This window comes from Pavona decussata, unplaced genomic scaffold, assembly GCF_977016875.1.
Source record: "Pavona decussata unplaced genomic scaffold, jaPavDecu1.1 SCAFFOLD_353, whole genome shotgun sequence".
Lineage (NCBI taxonomy): Eukaryota > Metazoa > Cnidaria > Anthozoa > Scleractinia > Agariciidae > Pavona > Pavona decussata.
Genome location: NW_028145734.1, coordinates 755,868 through 775,253, shown reverse-complemented (window position 1 = coordinate 775,253; position 19,386 = coordinate 755,868). Strand labels below are relative to the sequence as shown.

At 38.5% G+C, this 19,386-nt stretch overlaps 1 protein-coding gene and 2 long non-coding RNA genes across 4 annotated transcripts; 2 read left to right on the top strand and 1 right to left on the bottom strand.

Annotated features, from left to right (window-relative positions):
* Nucleotides 1-825: 825 nt before the first annotated feature.
* Nucleotides 826-2,337, top strand: LOC146453061 (uncharacterized). Its single transcript, XR_014859596.1, has 2 exons — nucleotides 826-1,130; nucleotides 2,082-2,337. It is a non-coding gene; the product is annotated as an uncharacterized LOC146453061 (long non-coding RNA).
* A 1,594-nt stretch (nucleotides 2,338-3,931) lies between these two features.
* LOC146453060 (15-hydroxyprostaglandin dehydrogenase [NAD(+)]-like) lies at nucleotides 3,932-11,636 on the top strand. 2 transcript variants are annotated; one of them, XM_085097079.1, is made up of 8 exons: nucleotides 3,932-4,294; nucleotides 5,618-5,741; nucleotides 6,471-6,586; nucleotides 7,313-7,409; nucleotides 9,357-9,433; nucleotides 10,340-10,491; nucleotides 10,996-11,136; nucleotides 11,169-11,636. In XM_085097079.1, the coding sequence occupies exons 1-7, from the start codon at nucleotides 4,202-4,204 to the stop codon at nucleotides 11,132-11,134; spliced, it is 798 nt and encodes a 265-aa protein (XP_084953205.1). In that variant the 5' UTR covers nucleotides 3,932-4,201; the 3' UTR covers nucleotides 11,135-11,136; nucleotides 11,169-11,636. The 2 variants fall into 2 exon arrangements, with proteins under 2 accessions (XP_084953205.1, XP_084953206.1); XM_085097080.1 differs by having other exon boundaries at nucleotides 4,167-4,289; nucleotides 10,996-11,636.
* A 3,726-nt stretch (nucleotides 11,637-15,362) lies between these two features.
* Nucleotides 15,363-17,148, bottom strand: LOC146453059 (uncharacterized). Its single transcript, XR_014859587.1, has 2 exons — nucleotides 16,952-17,148; nucleotides 15,363-15,587 (listed from the first exon to the last, which is right to left on the bottom strand). It is a non-coding gene; the product is annotated as an uncharacterized LOC146453059 (long non-coding RNA).
* Nucleotides 17,149-19,386: the final 2,238 nt, after the last annotated feature.

The window sequence follows — 19,386 nt, the reverse complement described above, 5'->3', positions numbered from 1 at the left end:
CCTGGGTAAAAATTGAAAAACAACTAACTACTAGTGCCCACACTTACATAAAGAGAATGTTCACTAAAACAACAAAACCAACTAAACAAGTTCCCCAGAGAGTTTTGTGATGATAAACCGCACCATCAGCTAAGCAATCCTACTCCGGTTTTAGGCTACATTTCAACCAACCTGGCCACTCAATCAACGACCTTCACTTAATCCCCCTTGAGCTGATATGCAGCACACGTGACTCAGTTAGAAAGGCTCGTGAAGCTCATTTATTCAACAAAACTAAAATATTAATATCCTCTTTGTATAACTGATAGACCAGACGAAGCATGCCACGAATGACATATCTCACACTCAGTGTAACTTAGTCCTAAACAACCAATCATTGTCTCGCATTTTAAATTTTAAGCATTTATTTGCAATGATCCTTTTATGTTTCTCACGGAACAGTCCGCCCGTGTATATTTTGCACTTGAAATTACTCACTGATCACTGACTTTATACAATCAGGCACCACTCATCGGTTTGTCGCTCTGGTCTCGAAGATTTTAATTAGTGAGTTTTGGGATAGAGCTTTTAAAGCATAATCCGCAAATGGATTGTTGATACTGGTATGAAAAACGCTCGTCCGGTCGGATTTTTTCACAAACAAGCCGCTACAATTAAGCCAAATCTTGGGATCTTGACAGTCTACATACTGAAAGCTAGAAATAAGACGGCCGACTTTCTGTAATCTAACCTTTTTGTTCCCTGTATATGAATTTAAATCTTTTAATTTCAATTGCACCTTTTATGTGCAGTTTGTTGTGAATCTGAAGTGGCTTTGCACGGAAATATACTTGATTGCTGCACGTCTCTCCTTTCTCTAGCTCTTCGGCCCCATCCTCGCGGAAAAAAAATAAGCGGCCTCAGAGTTCAAGGCAGCCCTTTCATCGAGCTGACTTGTCTTGGATGACTACCGACTCCGAAGCGGTGTGCCCAATCAAACGTACAGTACACACGCTATGAAGAATTTCGCTTTTACTTCGTTGTACGTTATTTTCTTTGTGCTAACTGTTTTTATACAGCTTAAAACCGAAGGATTTACATTCGGAGGTGGTGGGAACTGGCAACCTGGCGGAAAGCGCAGCGAATTTGTGGTGAGAATCGACTACCTTTCAGTGACCTTTTTAATTTGAGCGGTTTCTCTCCTGTTATTGAGAACATTTAGACCTGGGTACAACTTCAAACCATTTACGTCCCCTGAATTCTCGCTCTTTCCTGTTGCTTACCAGATACTGGGAGTCTCTAGAAACAAGGTTGGTGTGACAAGTGAATATGGACATTTAGATCTGAGTACGAGTACAAGATTGAGTATGAGTACGATTTTCAGATTTCAAACCAGTCACCTCCCCCAGAATTCCCACTCTTCCTTGTTCTTTACTAGCAGATAAAGCCAGCGACACACCTGGCGATTTTATTCGCCGATCGTGGCGAATTTGATCGCCCACCGATTGATGCGGACACACTTGGCGATTTTTTACTCCGATCGCGGCGATGTGGCGATGACCGTAGAAAGTCGTGGGAACAAGCACATTTGGCGAATGCCGGCGAATTAATCGCCGATATTTGGCATGTTAGATATCGGCGACTTTATCACGCCGATGGCGGCGATCGGCTAAAATCACAATCGCTGCACCGGCCACGCCTGGCGAGTTTCGCCGATCGCCGCGATCGGCGTATACTGAATCGCCAAGTGTGTCGCTGGTTTAAAGAAACCCTAGGAACAAGATTGGACTGACAGGTCAATAGGGATCTAAAGATCTGAGTACGAGTACAAGATTGAGTTCGAGTAAGACTTTCAAATTTCAAACCAGTCACCTCCCCAGAACTCTCGCTTCTTGTTGTTGTTTACCAGTAGATAAGGAGAATGTAGGGAAAAGATTAGTACAACAACCGGTTATATAAACCACCTAAACTCGCTTTGAAAGTCGCGAAAACTGTCTCCCCTTTTCTCGCTCGGTCTACTATCTTTGAGAAAACAGAGATTACTTTTAGTCTTAAATTTCTCTTTTATTTTTTTATTTTTTTTTTTTTTGTTCTCGTTTTAGGCCAAAAGGAAATTGAAGGTCCCATGCGTCATATTTCGCGAAGATTGTTATTTCAACAATAAACAGTTGGATATCAGACAACGCCCGGGGCATGAACAAGTCAATACTTTGGCGGATCAGATAAAACAAGACTAGAGTGATAAAGGTGCAGCAAGTCAAGGAGAAGATAAAACAAAAATAGCAATGTAATGGCGCGAAAATGTCATTTCTGTAACCTGTTGTTTAAGAACGGCGTTTTCCATGTGACCACCACGAAATAAAAGAGAGAGGGTTACTATGCCACACAGTTGTTTTAATGTCCATGAAAATCTTGGATTCATATCAATTGCCGTCGCTGAAAATGAAATGCCTCTTAGTATTTTTGTTGTTTTGTTGTTGTAATCAATGTATATTTAAATCTCTTTGATACAGGAGTAAACATCGCCTGAGTTAACGAGTAACGTTTTCAAGCGTATCAAAAATGTTTTTCTCGGCCAATACCCAAACTACAATCTTGAGGTGTTTATCACGAAATATCTATTCAGAAAGGAGGCGTGGGGGGGGGGGGGGGGGGAGGGTGTCTTCATCAGCTAGATACGAAGCGTTTACGGGCCTAGCGCGCCCGCGGTGACGCTAACTACGTCATTTAGTTTTAATTCATTTTTACAATTTCGTTAATCCAAGGTGCTTGAAAGGACGTTCTTTTGACTGGACGACGTGTAGTTTCTCTCGTCGATTAGAGAAATTCCAACCAGAAGAGTACGGGAAACGCCGTACCAAAACGCTATGCACGGCAGCCCACGGTCTTTTGCGCGACTCGTTCGACTGTACCTGGGTAAAAATTGTCAAGGGGGTGTTGGATTCTCAGTTATCAGTTAATATTAAAGCCATTTCCGCCTCAGTCGTGAGTTTATTATATATTAGCATGTTTTTAGGCTACTCTCCGTTGACTGTTTTTCTTCTCACGCGTTTCCGGCTTTGTATCATATCAGTGTCCCTTCTTCTCATTAGCCGAAATAAATTCGTAAGAACTTTCGAGTGATAACAATCTCTTTTGGGGCTTTACGAATAGTGCTTATCACAATCCGGACGATCTTACGACTTCTCGAAACGACTTGTGAGGAGCTCCGAGCCATCTTCGTTAGCAATAATTTATTCTCCACAGTTTTGGCAAGTTATTTGCAACAAAATTCATACTATACTCAGGCGAAGTTTAGCAGGTGGAGTCATCTCAGTTAACAGCCTTCTTACTGTTTCTCACCTATCAACTGCCGGGGGGGGGGGGTACTCCTTGGACCAAAATGTGTAATTTTCTGGTCCCCTTCTTCAGGCCTGGCCATTTAAATTCATACTCATTTTTAGACTGTCAGACCAAAATCAAAGTGTCTACCTATTTTCAGGCTAAAACGGCTCCAAAACCATTACATTTGGAAAACGCACAACCTGTATAGCTTATTCAGGGGCAACCTCGTTCCCGGGGTGAGGAGATACCCTGGGAACGAGTTTGATTCAGGAAAGTACTCAGCTTTCACACTCGCTTCTTGCACTCTACCCTCGTGAGTCCCCCTCCGCCTCCCCGGGTGGGATTTTTGCGCGCTCGCTAGTTTTTCACAATCGGACTATGCCCCCATGGGGTCCCCCATGCCTTCAGCTAACCTGGCTCGAAACGCAGATGTTTAACTATTTTTGTGTGTATAGTATTATTTTTTCTTCTGAAAAGTTAGAGAAGTTGAAACAGATGCACACTTTATTTGTGACGAAAATCTGAGGGTTCCGAATTGGGGGTTCACACTTTTTCACACATGGACATATCGCTTCTCTTTCTCGAAGTTACTTGTGGGCAAGTCTATTGTGGCTGCAGTGTGGCTGTCTTTCTGTCCATCTACTGAGCCACAGCGGATTCAAGAAGTTCTACGAACGGCAGTAAACTGGATGGTCACCCGGGATGGTCACTAAGCAATCAAATGTTCTTTGCCGCGGTCTTACCGCGGTTATGCGGTACTAACAATGGTACCCAAACTTCCAATCTTTCTCGGTCGAGGTGGCACTTGGCACGGCAGTGCTCGAAGGAGAGCTGAAGAGCGACGTCCAAAAATTATATTTCTTTATCTGAGTGTAAGTAAAGAAAACAGCGTTGAACTATGAAGATCCAAGGAAGTGTGGCCATTGTGACAGGAGGAGCACAAGGAATCGGGGAGCAGATTTGCAGGGCTTTGCTAAAGAGAGGCGGTAAAGTAAGCTTGATCAGCGTTTTATAACAACTTATAAACAGATATAAGCCTTAGCTAAACATGGCTGCGTTCACATAACTTATTGAAGCTTAAGCTTATATATAGAGCTGCAGTTGTAGTAGATTAGTTTTATACTGTCAGCGACTATCAGCCACGAAATTGAAGTTGATTGGATTTAGTCTAGGATAGAGTTTTAGTCTGGAACAAGATTCCCGCCCCCAGGAATAAAAATTAAGACTCGAGTCTAGGATAGGGTAGCTGTTTTGGGTGTGTAGTCTAAAATAGAGTGGTAAAATGCGGCTGAATATTGTCTGGTAGTGTATATATAGGGGGAGGGTTTCCGAGTCCCAGTGGCACCCCCCCACCCAAAAATTCACTGAGTAACACCCCCCCCCCCCCCACCTCCCCAGGATTAACAGCTATTCCTGCATTGGGTCACCAATTCTTGGATTTCCAAACATAGGGAGCTGGAATGATTCAAGATGGTTGCACTTGAGGCACTCTACAAAGTAAATACTGAGTGTTTGCTTGCCCCCAAAATACACTGGGAAATGGGGAAGGCGTGATGGAAATTGCCCATAACCGCCACTCCATGTCAGCTCCTTGATGGTTATTACTCTTGCTCTTACTTTTCCAGGTTGTTTGCCAAATTTAGTTTTTCTACCTTTTCCCATCACATTTTCCTCCTGATTCCCACACTGGCCACTGTTACCTATCTGCCGCCATTAATTGGTCATTTGTGGATAACTTTGACGTATAATTGTTTAAAAACTACAATCAGTGAACTAAATTAGTCCTTGGGTCATTTTGTTAAATCTTGTCTTCTTTTGTTATGTTGACAAAGTATCAGTAATTTTGCCTCTTATATAAATTATTTACTTAAAAGTATGAACAATCCCCCTTTTGCCCTTTACACAATATGTTCTTTCATAACTAAGGGTAATCTTTGTGTTTGAGGAAACAGTGGAGGAGTAGCTGACATTATTATCCAATTCCTCTCTGAAACCTGACAAAATTGTCTCTTTCCTAAGAATTGAATAGAGGATATCGTAAATTTTAGTTATAGTTTATTGATTTTTTAGCATATGATATTATTTGTATATAGGGCCTGCATTCATAACAGTAATTTCATTTGTAAATTGTCATGCCATGTCATGATATTTTTTTATAAATGGAGTGGCTTGCAAAGGGCTTTGCATAATTTGCAGTTTGCACAGGAATAAAGACAACAAAGATTTCGCTTTATATACACCTAAGTGAGTTTTAAATCCTTGTTGGCTGGTATAATCCATATTTACTTTTAATGTTTCGTAACTGTTTACGCAGGTTTCAATGTTAGATGTAGATAGAGAAAAGGGCTTTAAACTCAAAGACAGACTGGAAAAAGAGTACGGGCCCGGACGTGTGTTGTTTATGGCCTGTGATGTTACATCAAACTCCCAAATGAAAGGTACTTATTGTAATGAGACTTAAGTGAATACATGTATGTTATTCGATGGTTTTAGATAATAAACGTGCGTGGACATTATTATTTTTGTGAGGTACACTGGGAGCAATTTTGCCAGTGTAAATTTTACATACACCTGGAGTTGACTTGCAAGAGGAATTATGCACATGATGCAACATTGAATCTAACTGATGTAATCTTTGGTAAGCTCGGCATAGAAGAGGATTATTTCTTGTTTAGTCACATACTGTTATTAGGGAAATATTATCTACAGGTACATAAGGAAATGTACATGTGATGGTAGTCTTCCCTCTCTTGGCGGTTTCGTAGCCAGGACAGGACGTATCTATATTATAGAGCTCCATATTGCGAGGGAGAGAGGACTTTGCACTTAAAAAAGTGGGGAAAGCTACTCAGCTTTTTTTCTTAACCACTTTTTAATACATTAAACAGGTTGTTCTTATCACCTAATTATTGTAAGATTTTTTCCTTTTTCTTTTTCCTTTGTATTCATTGATTGTTATGTTTTTTTTCTTGGTGTATTCAGCTTACTGTCTTCAATTAAGTGTACGTACATGTAAGTGTAAGTATGTATGTAATAATTATTAATAATGTATATATATGTGGAATTTTCTATAATAAAAAATGTTTAAAAAATATTCAAAATAATTATGTCTTAATTTGTGACTATAAAATAAAATTAATAAAATAATTATCATGTTTCTTGCACAGCTTCATTCCAGAAGACAAAGGATGCATTTGGTCAGATAAGCATTGTTTGCAACAATGCTGGTATAGCTCCAGTAATTGAACAGGAAGTTTGGGAAAAAGTAGTCGACGTGAATTTGGTAAATACAATAAGTATTTCAATCACTCTTTCTAGTTTAAAGTCACTTGATGTTTTTAGTCTAAAACATGGTTTTCTGACAATAATAATTATTGCTATCCAATTCACATCTGACCCTGTGTCTTTGTTAAGCTGACCTTTACTCCACAAGCATTAATATTTTCATGAAAGATTTTTGCCAGAACTGGAAGAAATTAATTTTCCATTATCCTGAACTCAGATCCTGTGCGCATTGGTGTCCCAGGTCCCCATATGGGATGTGTGCATAATTATAATTATTTTTTTAAAGGGCTGACAGCATAACATCTTTTAAATGAAATTTTAGGTCAATTTGTCATTTCACTCACGACAAGAGTGTATGAATTTTTACCTGCGACCTTCAATTCAATCAACAAATATTGCTCTGTGTTTGTCTTTTACTCCAAATATTCTGTTACAAGTTCCACATCTTTCTTTCCTTTTCTTTTTTTTTTTTTTTTGACTGACTCAATATCTGTATGGACTGGAAATTCTCAAACACCGAGTCTAATGTAAACAAGTGAAATTAATCTGAAAATTAACATACAAAAGGTCAACATGTTTGAGTGCAACGAAAATTCGGCCCAAAAATTCTATTAAAAATTCTATAATTATTATTCTAATGGTGTGCTCTCAGCCCTTCAATAATTTTTAGTCATTTAGCAATTAATTATTATTTTGTTCCACATTTTTTTGTCTTTTCTTACAGAAAGGTGTGATTCTTGGTCAGTTTCTTGGCATCCTCCACATGGGCCACTCTCATGGTGGAAAAGGAGGAGTTATTGTCAATGTGGCGTCCATGGCAGGTATGTAATACTAAAATAAAATTTTCAATCAGATACCAGACTGGCCTAGCTAATAGGCCAGGGTTGGTGCTGTCCATAGAGCACCCACCTTTCCATCTTTGTGGCCTAGGATTGAAGCCCACATTCACGTCATGTGGGTTGAGTTTGTTGGCTCTTGTCCTTATTCCGAGGGGTTTTCCATGGGTACCCTCCATGAAAATCAACATTACCAAATATTTCCTAAGTTTAATCTATGGGAGAACCACTATGTGGATTCAGCTTCAACATATTCATTTATCAATTTATTTGCTAAAAGAAAAAGTAAATGCATTTTGTCAGTGCAATCCATGACCGGGTATGAAGTTCTGGGACATGACAACATTTATTTTATAATTTAAAATAGCATTTTACTGCTAATATTTATTAAGCTACTTACATGTTACTTAATTCAGTTTTTATTTACTTTTATATGCGAATGCATTAATTTTTATTTGTGTATTGGTTCTTCAGCATTACAGTAATTAAATTATTATAATGATTTAATGTTGAACAACCGAAGACCTTAATATATAAATTAAGCACCTGCAAAACCAGATCTTGTGCCCAGCGGTTTTTGCAAAAACATGGGTTTGATGGGGGAGCCCACTCTTGCAGGCTCACAAACCTGGTTCAAGTCCTTGTTTTCTAAGGATTTTCTGATCAACCAGCAGACCTCACTCAGCAACCCTCAGATCTCTTAGGTCTAGAGTTAGCTTGTAGGGTGCTATCTGCAACATGTTGCTTGTTTGAGATGCTATGTTGGTACGTTTTTACTTTTGTGAACGTTTTACATGTGAAACAGAAGTTTGCCAACTCAAGTTTGTCAACTTCTGTCTGCTGAGTGAAGGTGCTTTAAGATTGGGTACAGATGTGTAGCAGCCTAATTAGCCTCTTCATGTATTAAAGTTTCCTGGTCCTGTGATTGTTCACTATTCTCTATCTGACTCTTCAAAAACTCAAGTCACAGTAATTGTCCAGACCTACATGTATATAATAATAATAATAATAATAATAATAATAATAATAATAATAATAATAATAATAATAATAATAATAATAATAATAATAACTACTTATATGCTATGCATTCTTCTTTCATTGTCATGATTGCCATGTGTACAGATTAAATTAAGCTTCAAAATTATTGAAAAGTAACTAGGAGTCCAAAAAACAATTTTCAGTGCATGTATTGTCTTTCAACAAGATTTCAAAATCTGCAAACTTTCTATCATAAGTGGGAGAAGCCTTTGAACTCCAGCCAAGACAACCGTAGCATGCTTCCTTATTTGCTTCTAAAAAGAACTGTCCCCAAGAAAAGTGGCCAGGAGCCATGGGGCTGGTACCGCCAACCCACACCCAGGGCAGTAGAACATCCCAAAAGCCTGCCCTACCTGTAACCCAGCCATGAGCCCCACCCACCAAACCCAGACCCTACCCTAGCACCTGTCACACTGAGACTTAAAGTTCAGTGGAAAAAATTACTAAATAAACAATAGTCACAGAACTAACCCAACCCTAAACCAAACCCTAACCCTGTACAAACACAAAAACTAAAGCTACAGGGAGGGGAGCTAGAGAGGGAAAGAAAAGCCTAAAAAATGCCAGATACCAAAGATGCCACAAATGCTGAGCAGAGTAATTAAAATTCCAAGCGTGGAGAAGGCGCATGCATAAGCCACACAAGGATACTGCTGGTCATGCTACCGCCTATGGTCCTGAAACTAGGCTCAAAACAGTGGCGCAATAACGGCAAGCACCAAAATGATTACCATCAGCACACCAAACTGTATGCAAATAAATGCTAATGCCACACCACACCACACCAACCGCAAGCTTGCTCCAAGTCTTTTACTAAGCCCTATTATAAAATTGGCTTGTTAAACGTAGTTACTACTTTTGATTTTATCAGCTTGTTTTTGTTTCTTTTAGCTCTTTTTCCTTTCCCAAAAGCACCCATTTATACTGCCACAAAATGTGCTGTTCTGGGGCTAACCCAGAGCTCAAAGGTAAGTTAATTACCAGTAAATGGGGATGGGGATGAACTTAATTCATTGAATGTGAAGTATGGCGTCTGCAGAACCGGGCCTTTTTTCACAGTCAAAACTTCATGTGTGACTTGTCACCCTATAGGGTTTTGCACCAATCTCAATGCCTTTGTATAATAATAATAATAATAATAATAATAATAATAATATTATTATTATTATTATTATTATTATTATTATTATTATTATTATTATTATTTAATAATAATAATAATAATAATAACAATAACAAATAAAAATAATAATAAATAAATAATAATAATAAATAATAATAATAACAAATAATATTTATTTATATAGTGCCATTAAACCGCAACTGGTCCTTAAGTGCTTTAGGTTTTAAGTAACTTAGCACATGAGAGGAGCAGGATATAAATCAAATTCCTGCTCCAATTAATAATTATTGTTGCATGATGTGGTAGACCTCGTTGACTCTTGCTGTACACCAAATTGAATTTTAACTGCCATACCAGACTGATTCAGACACCGCTCTTCTGCTGGACTATATTTATTAATATTATTAGGTTTCAATCGGCACATGTATATTATTGGACAGACATTGTCTATTAATTTTAGTGTCTATTTATTTACAGATATTTATTTGATTTTTTTACATGTACTTTTTACATACCATAGTCATCTCATAGTCACTTAATTGTTAGTTAGATGTCTCCTATTAGCGGAGGGATCTCCCTCTGTTAGCAGAGGGATCTCCCTCTGCTAGATATTTTTAGACATGTTAACTTAATAAAGTTTGTTTTTTCATTCATTCATTCATTCATTCATTCATTCATTCATTCATTCATTCATTCATTCATTCATTCATTCATTCTTGTTTTCAGTTAAATCTTTATACTTCATTTGTAGGATCTCAAAGAAAAAGAAGGAATCCGGGTAAACTGTATATGTCCTTCCTTCACAGAGACGCAGATGGGCTCCAATGCGGCAACAAAACTTGGTGAATTGCTTAAAAGAGAAAACCCAGGATTTTACACCCACATCAAGCAAGGGTTGATCAGGTAACTAGTCATGCGAAGCATATTATTTAATTTTTAATTTGAAATGAAGTATTATGTTGCAGGGGTTTTATTACAAGCTGTGACCCAGGTACTTGTACCCACTGGCTTTAAAAAGCCAGTCTGAACAAAACACCTGCATTAAAAACCTACCCTGCAAATAGTGGTTTCTCCACCAGACACTACGTATTTCTCTGAGATTCATTGGCCTTATTATAAATTATTAATGCATGTTTCAACAAAACAGACACAGCTCTTTTCGGTAGTTGTTCACGGCTGTTGCAAAGTCCCAGTACAAAGCTGAAGTACTCTAACTAGCTTGTTTCAGTGATCACATTGTGTTTGTTGGGCTTATTACTCCACTGAGGAGAAACTGGCCCATTCACAAAGGGTACAGTGTGACTGCTATTTTAAATAAATATTGATACCTGACTGCCGTCTTTCTGCTGCTGCAATTCCTCTATGTTGATTTCTTGTCTTTTTTCTCCTTTCTTTTTTACTCTATAGGCCTGAGTTAGTTGCCAATGGCATTGTTGAGTTGATTGAAGATGAAAGTAAAACTGCCTCTGTGATGATAGTGACAAATAAGAGAGGGATTGAAATATGGGAACCTAGGCCATCCAGGATGAGGAAATCTAAACTTTAAATGATATTATAAGTGTTTCAAAAACTACACTCTTAGAGATCATATTTTCATCGATTTGCTCTACTTATTACTGTTGAGCAATTCAGTTTTCTAAGCATTTCATTAGCTATAATCACAGCATAATTTACTCTTCACAGGCGCATAGGCTAGTTATTAAAATTATTGACGTTATATTGAATAAAGACTTGATTTTAGAGTTTTTAAAACAAAACAAAAAAAACAAGAACCAGTATTATAAAAGTGTATGTATTCTTCTCACTGGTACTAATAATTAGTATGTTGATGGTTTGCATGTGACGTCATGGCGGCCATGTTGGTGACACTCAATAAGATTTTTCTCCTCTGGGAGTTAACTGCCGTTTTTATGCAAGCAAACTATGTGAGCAAATTGTCTTTTGTTTTTTACACCAACATGGCGGCAATGCAAACCACCTATAGTTTGAAAATAATAAGACATTCAAGAACTGGTGATCATTGCTTTAATGTTTCTTGAATGAGTGGATGGATGGAAAACTTTATTTATCCACGGTGATTTTATCAAAAACCCTACAAAAACTATTAAGCCCCAATATCAACATGGATATTTTCTTTACTGTTCATGATAATTTTCTTATGGTACTAGTAGGGAGAATTTGTCTTTTTTTTAATGAAGAATATGTCATCTTTGTGATCATTTCCGTTATTCTCATAACCTGTATGTTTGATTACAAGTAGTGATCTTTTAATGAGAAACTAGATGTTAGTCAGTATAGTGGCTTGAAGGGTAAGCTGAGAAGGCTCCCATTAATCAAATAAATTCAGTAAATTAAGGACGGTGCCTACTTATAAGAGTGGAGGTGCGGTGGTGTAGTGGTTAGCGTGTCGGACTTTCGATCGGACGGTCGGAGGATCTGAGGGTCGTTGGTTTGAGGCCAGGTTGGTCTCTTCATTGCTGTGTTGTTTCCTTAGACAAGAAACTTTGCCTCACATTGTCTCTCTTCACCCAGGTGTATAAATGGGTACCGGTGACATACTGCTGGGGGTAACCCTGTGACTAGCATCCCATCCAGAGGGGAGTAGCAATACTCCTAGTTGCTTCATGCTACAGAAACCGGGCTAAGCTCCGGCCGTGTTGGCCACTTAGGCTCTTGTGCGACGTTACCTTTACCTACTAATAAGGAAGTATTTAAATTGTGTGGTTTTTGACTATACAGGGAACGTAGATCTTAGCAAGGGGTATTGGAATCCAAAAAGAAAATTTGGTGTAACCACGCATTTTTTAGCAACAATTTTAAGCAACAATAATTCAAAAAGCTGTAAAATACTGACAAAGCAATATATGGAATTTTTTTCCAAATCGAAACTTTATTATCTCTGAAAAATGCATCGTTACCCCCAATTTTCTTTTTGGATACCAAGAGCACTTGCTAAGTTCTGTTTTTTCCGCATAGTTTTAAACCGTGCAAAAATACCCCTGTAATAGTAGGCACCACTCATACGAAACCCAAGTATCTCGAGAGGCGCAGAACGTATGCGCAGTAACAAAAGTAGGCACAACCTTAACATTCTCGACCCCAGAGTCGCTCGGCTTTGACTACGTCATACGCCTTCCCGCCGTCAGTCATGCGCAAAAGGGAAGAGCTCTGGAGTCGAGAATGCATCCTTAAGTAAATTGAGAAAATAATTATGGCACATGTTAATTAACCTATAGTTGCTGGCCCTTAGTAACAAGGGTTTTTGCTTCTTCTTCTTCCTTCTCAGGCAAACAAATTTAAGCAGCGAATCCACTATCATATAATTCATTATTTCACTCAGTTAAGACTGTTAGATTGATCTGACACTGATCCCAGTCTGCTATGTGTGGACAGCTTGTAGACCGCGAGTAGCCGTACTTTTTTTCTCAGATCGCGCGACAAGTGACGGTAAAATGTGAACGAGCAAGCATTCCCTCCGCGACTTCGTTTCTCGCGGCTTCGCCGCTCGCTAGATCCATTACACGTTACAGGAATTAAGAGAAGAAAGAGAATGCTCGGAGTCTGACAGTTTGGAGATAACCTGCGATATCCCGGAGTGTTTTAATAGTGAAACGAAAACAGAGCCTGAATAAAGGCTACTTTCAGAGCAAGCAGAATCCATCTAAACAAGAGTGCTTTAATTAACAGACCTGTCGTCCGCTGCTCAGCTCTTTCCCTGAGACAACTTAACTTTTCGTTTGAGAAGAGAGAAGGATTGATACCAGCGTAAGGGCCAGATTCTGGATATAACATTAAAATGGGGGAAGGGAGGGGGTGTAATAATTATTGCTTTTATACTAAGAGAGAAAATTGCCTTATTTTTTTTGTAATCCTAAATTATTATTTGTGATCATTCTTCAGGCTGACGACCCTCAAAAGATTTTATAAGTAAGAATTTTTTCACGAGCGCGCTTTGGATGTGGGATTCTAAAGCTTTGAACCAGACTTTTTTTAAAGAGTGAAATTTTAGTTTTTCTTTACAACTACATCCTAATTCCTGAGGCGAGAAAGTCTTTCCGAACAGATAACCACCGAAATGAATCGCTGAGTTTCCCTGATTTAACTATTCTGTCTGGTATAGTGACGCTGTCCAAAGAAAAAGCAAATAAAAGTTAAACTTGCATATAGTTTCCTTCTTTGTGGACTATTCCTCTCTTATAATTGTTTTTTCTCTTTGTTTGTTGACGAGGTTTAAAATATTTGTAATTTTAAAGCATTTGTGATCTTTTAAAGCATTAGTAGTGTTTTTTTTCTCAATCTACAGGGCCCCACTGAATATCACTTTCATGATGTGGGCTCCCTGTATAAAGATTGTCATCATCATCATCATCATCATCATCATCATTATCATCATCATCATCATCATCATCGTCATCATCATTATCACTATTATTATTATTATTATTATTATTATTATTATTATTATTATTATTATTATTATTATTATTATTATTATTGTAGGACACATTTCAGAGGCAATTCTTTTCTTTTGGGTTGTAAATCGCACGCAAGCAGCAGGTTGCCTACGAGAGCGACATTTGAGTCTGGATTGAATAGCATGAAATACATAAGATTAGTACTACCCACACCCCGACCCTTCCTCCTCTGAATGGAATGCTGTTCCATCGTTGCGTCGTCCAGGATAAAGGGTCTTTAAGCAACAAGGACGACGATGCCCTAAAAAACGTAACCTAAAAATTAAATTTGCGTTCTTTGAACTAACTTGCGATATTTCCAATTTTTTACAAAAGCGAGGCTAAGTGCAAAGCTTTTGATATGATAATTAGTTTTGTTTGCATAAGCATGAAAACTAATATTCATAATAAAAATTTTGCACGTATCCTTGCTTTCCTTTCTGTAAATTCGGCGCAAAAGTCGTCTCGATTGCGTATGATTAACCTTGGAGTAGAATTTGTAGCGGAAAAAAAAACACGATACAGTAGTGGGTCGACATTCTTTGTCTGTAGTAAACGGCTGGGTTGCCTCGACGAAACAGGTATTATTACTATTAAATGTGAATTAGGGAGAAACGAAGACTCGGAAAAAATCCGAGTCCCAGATGGGATTTGAACCCATCAAATCCCATCTGGGACTCGGATTTTTTCCGAGTCTTCGTTTCTCCCTTATTCACATTTAATATCATGTTGTCGTTGTTTCTCTGTCAGTATTATTACAATTACTTATTTTTTGACTTTGTTTCTTATTTTTTGCAAAGAGTTCAAAGAAATTGTAGCTAGGGAGGGGTTTAGAGCCACCTTAATTTTTTTTACAATTTAATTCAGTGCGCTTTTTTTGTTCTCTTCTGGAATGACAATGTACAACATATGAATGGTAGTAAGGAGCGCTTTCCTTTTGACAACTGTTTTCAATAGAAACACCAGTCGTTCTGGTAGGTCAACAAATGGAACAGTCCTTCCCACTCAAACATTTTTTGGGAAAAAAAGGAATACCTTCAGACGTATTCCTCTTTTCTCGTTTTTTTCAGAAATGACCGAAGTATATCATGCTCTTTGGTCAGATACGCGGTTTATTCCTACAATTGCCAATGGAAAGAACCGTTTCATTTGCTTCCCCGACGGAACAACTGTTTTTGCCATACAAATGGAAAGCGCACGAGAATTGTATTGTTTCCATTTGGCGGAAAATTCTCACCGGTTTTTCCATACAAATGACAAGCGCTCAAGAATGACCAAAGAACAAAGAAATAAACGGGGAACGTTCTCAAGCTAGCGACATCAGTGAAGCGATTACTTTTTTAATACTGAATCCGTTAAGTTGAATCACCATGTGACAAGTTTTGAATGAGATATTTACTTATCAGTTATTAAAACTTTACAAGTTCATTTATTGCTTCTGCGCCGGGCTATCTTGTTCGCCGATACGGTATCGTCTTGGCTTCATTCTCCCAGCAGCATCGGACATCTCTGGGTAATAGTCTTCGGCTGGCACTTTGTAACCGCCTTCAAAAGATTGACGGAAATACGTTCAATATATGCCTAGCTGGGGAGCGATTCTTGTCGGAATATCTAGTGGGGGTGTGTTGCCTATTTTTGAAAGACTGATCCTATTTTAGACACATATTTGTTGTCCCTTTTTTCAGACATCGCGTCTCAAATCCATTTCCTATTTCAGATCTACCCAAATGTAAAGAAACTCGAATTTAAAACACGTTTTTCCATCCCGGATTCAATAAAATCACCCTTAATCACACATAAGCTTATTAGGAGTACTTTGTTTCAATTATCATGGGGGCACTCGATTATGTTAAGCAGTGTTTTCAAAACAGCTTCTCGTCAATATCCCAAACCACCGAGCACTCATGTTTCTAGAGCACTCCCTCGCATGCGCTCTTAGGAAGGCCAACGATTGCGTGAGAAGCCAAACGAACGTTTCCGAGAGGCGTTTGCGAGGGACGCTTATGTTTATATACGGAATTAAGTATAAATCTACTACCGTTCTATTACGAATGCCGTTCTCTGATTGGCTACGCTACCCACTATCAATTCTGTGATAGATATAGTGAGTAGCGGTTGTCAACAAAATTCAGCCCGCTTCTTCGCGTTTTCGAAGTGTCTGTGGGGAGGATTTGGATAATTTACTTGTTAAGTTTTGAACGACAAGTAGATTTGTACTAAAACAATCAGATTATTCCATCTCGATTTCTATGCGCGATAGCTGATTCGGGCTGCGCCCTCATCAGCTATCGCGCGATAGAAATCTCGAGCTCGTAATCTAATTGTTAAATAGAAACCAGCGCGCGTACTTACATACATGATACAAACATGGGAGGTAGATGCGAAGAAGAAGGAAGTTGATGTGATGCTAAACAGCAGGCGAGGACTTTCAGAAGTAAATAAGTCGTAAATAATCACAATCGAGGAGACTGTGGAACGTATGTCGCGGTAAAGCAAGGGAAAAAAACTGCAAAATGCCAAAATATAATTGTGTGGAGAATTAATGAAAGCAAAAGGTGGTAAAGGAAAGAAAAGAAGAACTCGACGACTTTCATTTGAACGGTGGAACGTTTGGATTTCATTCAAAGTCCAAAGCTTAGGACCAACGTAGTTTTACATCGCAAAGGAAAGTGCTGTGCATGCTCAGTAGCTTTTAATTAATTTGAATCGAGATCTCATTCACAAGCTCTAAAGTTTGATCCACCTGGTTTGGAGAAAAGCAGCAACAAAGGGAATTTTGAACCATCAAACTTTGGATTACTTAAACCAAAGTTTCTCTGAAAGAAACTTAAAGGTGGGTAAGGTGAAAACAAGATTATCAAAACAAACAGCTTTTAACATACTGAATGAAAGAGTGATGCGTTACTCACGTTTCCCCGCTGGCCCGTAACGCGCTCCCCACGACTCACTCAAGGTGACACAAGCAGTAGCTAAACAGAATAGAACAAGAAAGATCTTGGAGTGATCCATCGCGCCCACGGTGAGTCTTGCTCTTCAACTGGAAGTAAAATACGCGTGAAACTGAGATGTCCAAGTACGACACTGAATAAGAAACGCGTATTCTTTCTTTTTTATGTGTAAGGAACAGGAAAAGGCTAAGAGTGAACATCTGTGGTGTGAAGATAACATTCTGGAGCTGGTTCCTGCGTGGTGGGGAGGCCAGACCTTCTGGCCTCGCAAGTCCGTTTGATATTCCGCGATAACGGAACACTTCGAGCTTCCAACGGGAAGTTACGTGACTTTAGGGGCACCCTACGGTTTCTTTCGGTAGCATGATACCGTCGTATAAAAAATAACAAAAACAATATAATACTTATATAGCGCGAAATCAATACTTATGCTCAAAAGGAAAAATTTCGTAACACCGAAAAAATATTTCCTTTCGGCGTTTTCGATTGGGTGAATGGGTTGTTGAAAATGCGAGGAAAGAGAAAATGCTATAGCATAATCATAAAACCAACATTAGCTAGTAAATTCGGTCAATAAAATTCCGTTTCCTTAAACTTTCTGCAGTTTAAATTTTCGGCAAAAGCATCCCAACAGTTTAATCTGTATTAGCTTACTGACAAAGATATCTTTAAAAGGAAACAAAACGATCTTGGAGCACAGGAACACAACATTTTCTCTCTGGGTGTTCACTAAGATATGCGCTGTATTCGTATATGTGTAAAGTCTGCTAACCAATTGCTGATATGATCTTAGAGCGGATTTCACTTGAGTGTGTCACTGTTCTCGCATCTGTGGAAAATTGCCAGCCGTTTGATAGCAAACACTATTTGAAAGATTTCCTTTCGAGTTTTTATCAGATTTGGTTTACCAAACGCTGCATCACGTTTATTAACGGTGACCTTTACTTTTTTTTACCTCAGATCTCTAATGAATAAATAAATAAATAAATTATTATTTATACACTAGCCCATTACATTTGTTTACCAATAAACTTAACCCTTGAATATTTCTTAGTAGATCCTCTTGTTGCTAACCATTCACAGATCACAATGTAGTCTTCAGCACTTTGAAATATATGGGGTTAATTCCAAGAGAGGATAAAGGGGTCTCTTGGTTAATAGTATATTTTGACTTTTGTCCTGCTTTTAACTGACACACAGGGCAATACCAGGGCAGTACATTTAGTAGCTGTACTTTTCGACTAAAAAACGAAAACGAAAACGTTTGATTACGTGACAAACTTCGCTCCGCTTCTGGCTTGTAGGGATATGGAGAAAAGGCCTTCTTCCTTGTTTGATAACATTTTCTCGATAACTTTTTAAGATTATTTAAGATTATATTACTGGCTCGTGTAAGAAATATACAGGGGCACTCAATAAATTTGTTTCCTTCAAAATCTGTTCGTCAGAGAAATAAGTGCTAGCTGGGAATTTTTTTAAAGTAGCTCTTGTGTTTCTTATCGGAATTTTGTTACGACTTATTTTTACCGCGGGTTGCCAATTCGAAGCTGACGTCTGGAATTATAGATTCAGGCTTGCTGTGAGTTTTCTGAAGAATCGAAATTTTACAGTGACTGTTATGTAACTTGACAGTATATAACTTTCCGATGTTTGTATAAAGAACTGCAATTTGCCGTTTCCTTTGGCTGGCCTCCCTCTTTTGGATGAAATACTTGATTGTCACGTCTGATAAAGTGTTCTATTAATAGAGACCTTTAGATTCTAGTACGAGTACGAGTACGACTGCGAGATTTGACTTCGAGTTTTTAGCGAAGTACTAAGAACAGATATATCACAGCAAGTTTCATTTCACTCTTTACGAACGACGAACTTGACGCAGTTGGTTTGAATGATGATAGTGAAGTCCTTTCGTAATTCCAAAAAGACGAGATCACCTACGTTCGAGGACTCGTTTTCGCCACTACGATGTTCTCACAAAAACTCGTGGTAAAATGACGACAGCTCTCACGTTTTCCCGCCAAAATGACACTGGTTCACGCGCGCGCGCTCTTTGTTTATTGGAGAAACTCGTAGTCGTACCCGTACTCGTACTAGAATCTAAAGGTCTCTATTGTAGTTAAAGTGCGACGCGCCTTACTGTAGCCACTCAACAAACTTTTTTTTTACAATGCAAGTTAGCCAGTCAGGATACGCGAATTTGATTAACGGTCACGCCTCCTTGCAAAGTCCAACAGGCAAGTGACGCAACCACGAATTATTGAAAACATGTCGCTTTGTATTTTATGAACAAGGAGGAAGATATCCTGATTGGCTAACTTGTAAAAAATGTTTGTTGGTTGGCCACGGTAAGGCGCGTCGCACTGTTATCTTCCAATATATAAACCAAACAAATGAAG